This window comes from Cyprinodon variegatus, unplaced genomic scaffold (assembly GCF_000732505.1).
Source record: "Cyprinodon variegatus isolate N-32 unplaced genomic scaffold, C_variegatus-1.0 Scaffold1534, whole genome shotgun sequence".
Taxonomy (NCBI): domain Eukaryota; kingdom Metazoa; phylum Chordata; class Actinopteri; order Cyprinodontiformes; family Cyprinodontidae; genus Cyprinodon; species Cyprinodon variegatus.
In genome coordinates, this window is record NW_015151987.1 from 109457 (window position 1) to 115965 (window position 6509).

The following is a 6509-nucleotide window of genomic DNA, read 5'->3' on the forward strand; positions in this document are numbered from 1 at the left end:
TTTTGTTTTTTATTTGTTAATGTGTTTTTGAATTGTAAATGTGTTTTGCACTTCTCAGCCACCGTACAAATCCCATAAAATGTCATCTTGGTATTTTTTCTTTTTTCTCCCAAAATGTTTAAAAATTCTGCAACTAGACTTTTGACTGGATCTCAGAAACGAGTGTATAACTCAAGGATCAGTTTCTCTGCATTGGTTACTAGATGGTTATCGGATTGATTTTAAGTCTTATTGGTTTTTAAAACTTTACATAGCCTTGCTTCTGTTTATCTTCAAGACCTTCTTTATGAACATTCCAGTACTAGAACACTTCAGTCAAATAATAAATTGCTCTTCACATTCCTTGGACCAGACTGACAGTGAATAGGAGCAGCATTCGCTGTCACTACTCCTAATTTTTTGAACAACCTACCTTTAAAAATTAGATTAGGGCTGAATGATTTTCGAAAATTATCTAATCACAATTTTTAAAAATCTTAATATTGCTATTGCCATTTAATAGGATTGTTTTTTTTTTCCAGTGTAATCAAGATTGGGTTTTGATTTTAAGTTTTCTCTTCATTAACTACAAGCGACAAATATTGCTTCTCGATAAAGATGTTTGTAAACAACAAATTGACGTGATTAGGTTTTTGTTTTATTTTGCTTAGGAAAGGTATCCAGTTCAGGCGAATGTAGTGCAGGAACAGTCGCTGTCTCAGCAAGCACAGACATCTTTGTCAGCCCAGTCACCACTGGCCCCAACATCTCCTCAATGGCTGTCGACCATGCCTAACTCCTTAGAAACATCAACTTCATTCTCCTCCCAGTCGCCTGTGTTCCACCCCTCCACTCAAGTACAACCAGATTTGCTGTCTTCAGAAGTTTCTTTGGTTGCAACCTCAAGGCTGCCCCTCTCCCCCCACTCTACCCTGACTCCACAGGTGATTACCATTGAGGACCAGGCACCAACTTCTCCATTAACTGAGCAAACTATAATTCTACTGGAAGACGAAGAGCCACCTGATTCTCAACATCCACCAGAGTTGCCTTTGGATGAGTGAGTCAAAACTGCATATTCTAGCAGTGTCTTGTGTAATCAATTTTGACAGTTGCAAACCATTGTTTACTCTAACAATACATAATAAGATATATCTTCTTTTTACAGAACAGATCTTCAGACTATATTAGCAAAACTATACAGCAAGGTTGATATGACTTCCTGTCCTACAAGCAACCAAATAAATGTGTGCAGGGACAGGATTTTAGAATGTAGCCTGCATGCCTTCAGAAGACGCCGTTTTGATCCAGCAGCAAAACTGGATGTTGTTTTTGTGGATGAAGAGGACACCGCTGAAGGGGCAGTTGATGAAGGTGGTCCCACACGAGAATATCTACGACTTTTAATGAGGGCCATTCATCAATCAAATGTCTTTGAGGGGCATGAGAATGACCGCCATCTAGCTTTGAACACAAGTGGTCAGTATTTTTTTTTTTTCCCACCCAATTGTTAAGGATAGAAAATTGTCAAGTAACTTTTTTTTTTTTTTTTTCCCCCTCCTTCAGCGCTGGAGTTAAAGATGTACAGCTGTATTGGAAAAATGATATCAGTCTGTTTGGTGCATGGAGGCATTGGACCACATTTCTTCTCTCAAAGGCTGTATGACCACATTTGTGGCACATTGTCTAAACCTACCCTGGTTGAGGAAGTTGTTAACCATTCTTTCAGACAGCAGTTGATTGAAGTTAGTATCAATTTTAAGAGTTTTGGACATTGATAAATGGCTTAAATTCAGTTTCACAACCTTTTTGATTTCTTTTTAGATTAAGGATGCAAACACAGTTGTGGAAGCAAACGAAGCCATTATGCAGGCTGCAGATACCTTGAGCATTATTGGAGCATTAAGGCGTGTAACTACTCTGGAAGAGAGGGACTCCCTCGTGCAATCTGCTGCAGACTTCTTTGTAAATGGTCGAGTGTGCGCTGGGTTGCAACAGTAAGCAAGATCCTAATTTTTCTTTTTTCTGTTAGAATTCTTCTATTATAAAAGTAAGACCTTATTCTCATTTCTTAAAGGTTTATGGAAGGTTTGAAGAGTCTGAATGTGCTGGACGAGATTCAGAAAAACCCTGCAGTCTTTCATGAATTGTTTGTCTGTGAGGAGAAACCACTCTTGGCACGGGACCTGTACACACTTTTCCAAGTGTGTTTTTCTGTGCAAGGCAGCAATAAAAGGAGGATAGAAAATCTAACCATATGCTACTGGAGAGACTGGTTGGTGGATATTGAAGGTACATTTATTGTGATATTGTAAACAAAATTGGTATCAAATACATTTTGTGACTGATTCGTCACCACTGTCCAAAAAGAAGTACCGTGTTTTCACGACCATAAGGCGCACCGTACTAAAAGGCGCAGTCTCAGTCATGTTTGCCTTTACTGTATTTAACACACATAAGGCGCACCGCACTATAGAGCGCGCCACACATTGAGGGGAAAAAAAGACGTTTATATGCGTCTTATAGTCGTGAAAATGAGGTAATCATAGTATAGATGCAGACTTTTTAAATGGCTAGTGACAGGACCAAAAACGGTAAAATTACTAGAAAAATCTTTCCTGAAATTTTTTTGTTAAGCTGCCATAGAAATAGTCTTGTACCAGTGAATATCTATTGGGTAATCTGTTGCATAAATGCATACTTTTACTTACTATTTACTATGATCATACTTGGTCATGATTTGTCTTCAAAATGTTTTTTATATTTACGAACAATACATGCATTGTCATCACCAATTTAACAAGTTGGAGGAGGAACGAACAAAGGATTTTAACACATTTTCTTCCATGTCGTTAAGAGTACACACTGGAAACCTTATAACAAAGGTCATAATTTCAACATTTTGTGTTTCAGAAGGAGAATGCAGTCCCATGACTCTTGAAATGCTTCTGGAGTTTGCTTCTGGAGCATCCAAGGTACCTCCACTGGGCTTTCCCCATCGTCCACAAATTGAATTCCTCCATGAGGCTAACAAAGTCTTCCCAGAAGCAAATACTTGCCTTATAGTACTCCGGCTTCCTGTACACTCGGACTATGAGTCTTTCACAAAGTACATGACCGACGGGGTGCTGCAGGCACCTACCTTTGGTGTTGCATAATCAGCTAATAAGCAGTTATTTTAAGAAAAGAAAAAAAAAAAGTTGAAATGTTTTCAAAAGTTAATTGTTTTAAAGCAAGTTACAGTATTATTGTACAGTTAATGTAATGGCCAAACTTGGAAAACATTGAAATGTAAATTCAATAATTGCACTTATTATTTTTCTTATTTTTGCAAATAGATCTCTTATTAATCACTTTATGGTTTCACAATTTAAAGGTGGATGTTTGAGCCACACTGCAAAAAAAAATGTCTCAGGGTTTTTGAGTATATGAGTTTTATTTGTAGTTATTGCATCTTAATAACAATGCATCATTCAGTATGTTCTAGATGATTTTCACTCAAACATGGTGACATGTACTTAAATCAATAAAGCATTTGCAATTTCTGCACAACAAGCCTGGTATTTCTCCTTCAGATCTGAAATATGATTGACTGCAAGATTAACAGCTTGAAGTTGCTGCTGACTGAGCCTGGTTTGGGGTGGTTCTACAACTACACTAGGAAGCTCTTCAGCATCAGTGGTTCTTAGCGGCCCAAGGCCATGCTGTTGCAGAAGTTCTTCAAGAGTCTCTGGTGTGTTGGAATTTTCACCAAACACGTTGTTTGTTGCTGTGCTGTTGGCACCCATGTTTGCCAACATACGTTCAGTCCAGATTTGTGTTGGTGTTTTATTGTTTTCTGTACGCAAGGAATGGTGATTCCATGCGTTTCTAAATTGTTCTAGTCGGCTTTGAATCTCAGGAAGAAAAACTGTATGAAGGGAAAGTTTGTGCACATCGTTGCTAGGATCCAAGAGGGCTGAATCTTCAAGATTATAAAACGTACTATAAAATGGTTCCAGAACATGTAAAAAAACATCCCTCCAAAGACGCTCAATTCTCTGATTATGGATGGATTCCCCAGTTATATGACTCCGACGTTCAATGCCCTGAAGGAGGTTCATCACCAGTGCAACTTGCATGTTCTCGCCACCATGATCTGACCTCACTCTAGAAGGTAAGCCATAGAGGCCTGTTGCCTTGAGAAAATGAAATAGCACTGTTGAGGCGCAATTGTCTGTGCTGCAGTTTAAGTAAGTAATTAGGCGAGAACATCCATCGATGCCACCATGGACCACAAAGCCCCACCTAAATGGAAATACAAAAAATGTATAAGGAATAATGTATGCAAATGTGTATATTGAATTTAGTTCTAAGACATCGACTCTGAAATACTTCTATGATATTTTCAGATACCTTATGAGACGCATGTTGCCATCAATATGCCATAAACTGTTGGGATACGGCACGTGACAGACACGTCGAGACACTGCACTGCTCCACCTCCTTGCAGTAGCCATTGGGTTGATTCGAGCCATCATGTCTCTGACCTTACGCCGTGGAACCAGTAGTCCTTGTGCATGCAACAAGCCTCGCATCATCTGGTTCAAGGAAGGATGTGGTCTTACAATTTTGAACCACCTCACAATTTAACATTTTGAAAGTAATCTTTTAAAAATAGGTTTCAGATTTCACATGTGGTCATAAGATAAATGATTGTCTTATTATTTGTGACACTTGACATTAAATAATATAATTAGTATCCTGCAATACCACTGTTGAACATATTGTTCAGAAACCATATATTTAGATTCCATACCTCAGTCCCAGAATTTGGGTACAGGGATTGAAGTTGTCTGATGTTAGTTTCAAGGTCTTCATCAGTCACTGCAGCTAACCTTCCCCTGATTGGTACACCGAGTGCCTTGGACTTCTTATAAAGAAAAGATGTTGAGCATCCAAAGATGTTTGCCATCGTCTTGACCGTGTGTCCTTGGGCCAAAAGAAAGTCGATCTGCTCTCTTGTAATATGAATAGCTGGTCTACCTCGACCACCTAAAACAGAATCATATTCAAATGTATCAGAATAATGTTTACTTTTACATCTGTTTTTCTCTATATCTGTATATCCTCTAGAGGTGTCCCTGTTTCTTCTAAGGGTGACACTGCATTTCACACAATGTATACATTTATTTCTATATACATATTTTTCTATTGCAATTGCATAAACACAAAGCTTTAAACCTTTACAGCAACAAAGTGTGAATCATACATCTAATGGACATAAAAGGTGATATTCTAGAATACACAGAATTTAAAAGAAAATGTAATTTATTTTGCCCACAAAGACTATATCTTTGATCAAGGCTATTCTGGTAACCATGATAAATTTGGTCAAAGGAATGATTCAATATTCTGATGTAGCACCGATCTTCCCCACTCTTCTGTTAGATAAATACAATTTTACGGATCTCAAATTCAGTAACAAAATGATACGAGAACATATAAATAAAAGTTTCCCTCTCCCAGTTAAGAGGAATTTATCTTTAAACGTGTTTTCAGAGATCGAAGTTACAAATGACTATCCCTGTGCAGAGCTCTTAAGTTTATGATTTAAATTTGCTGTTGGTATATGTAGCTTTTGTTACAAAGACTTAGAAACACAAGAACATCTTTTTTACAGTTGTGTGGTTTGGATGAGTGAGTCAAAACTGTGAGGTTTTTGGGAAAAGATTCATGATTGGTTATCACCAAAAAATTTGATTCCTAAATAAAAAGACAGAAATTTGGAATTTTAATGTAATGTTGTATTCATTATCAGAAAAAGATTTATTCACAAGTGCAGATTCTTTAAAATGTCTCCCAATTTCCAAGGAAAACGTTTTCATGACTCAATTAAGTTACTGGAAAATAAGAAATCCTTCAGGTTTTCAGATTTTATAGCAGTATACTTTAGCTAAACCCCTGTGTTACTTGTTGTATTTTGTTTTTCTATTTCTATTTTTTCCTTCTGATTCTTTTTAATTGTCTGTTTAAGTTTATATTGTTGTTTTTATCTTTTAAAAGCCGTTATGGATTGCATCTGTTCAATTGTACTTTTCTGCTGTTTGAAATAGTATTTTGAATTTGTTTAAATAAAAGTAAAATTTAAAAAAATGTAAGTGTGAATCAGACATGAAGCGGAGGTGCGCTTTTATTTTCAGAGGAGCTCAAGGAGGGTGCTGTAATGCCTTGTGCCGTCTAGCATGTTAAAATCAAGAGCTAGCTGGCTTTACTATAATTTCCGAAGAGGCAGATTTACTATGGCAAGCCGAATTTATGTTAAAATGGCTTGCCATAGTCAAACCGACTTTATGTTAAAACGGCTTGCCATTGCTATACCACAGTATTAAAAACTGCATCTGGTTATTACCTGAACCGGCCCGGGCTGCGGAATATTCATTGTTTCCAGATCGGACATGGGTCGATATTAGCACTTTCAGCTCATCTAAGCCGTTTTTAAGTGCGTTGTGTGTGTCGGCAGAAAGTTGATCAGAAATTCTTTCCAAATT

General features: G+C 37.3%; 1 protein-coding gene across 4 annotated transcripts in view; it reads left to right on the forward strand.

Annotated features, from left to right (window-relative positions):
- Positions 1-3345, forward strand: part of LOC107103819 (G2/M phase-specific E3 ubiquitin-protein ligase-like) — a 6686-nt gene extending 3341 nt beyond the window's left edge. The window contains exons 8-14 of one of the 4 annotated variants that reach the window (XM_015403651.1): positions 651-836; positions 924-1039; positions 1148-1458; positions 1546-1724; positions 1804-1976; positions 2057-2271; positions 2893-3345. In XM_015403651.1, coding sequence (XP_015259137.1) covers positions 651-836; positions 924-1039; positions 1148-1458; positions 1546-1724; positions 1804-1976; positions 2057-2271; positions 2893-3137 — 1425 coding nt within the window. In that variant the 3' untranslated portion in view covers positions 3138-3345. Of the gene's footprint in view, positions 1-650; positions 1040-1147; positions 1459-1545; positions 1725-1803; positions 1977-2056; positions 2272-2892 lie in introns of all 4 variants that reach the window. The other 3 variants (XM_015403650.1, XM_015403653.1, XM_015403652.1) reach the window with 3 other exon arrangements.
- Positions 3346-6509: the final 3164 nt, after the last annotated feature.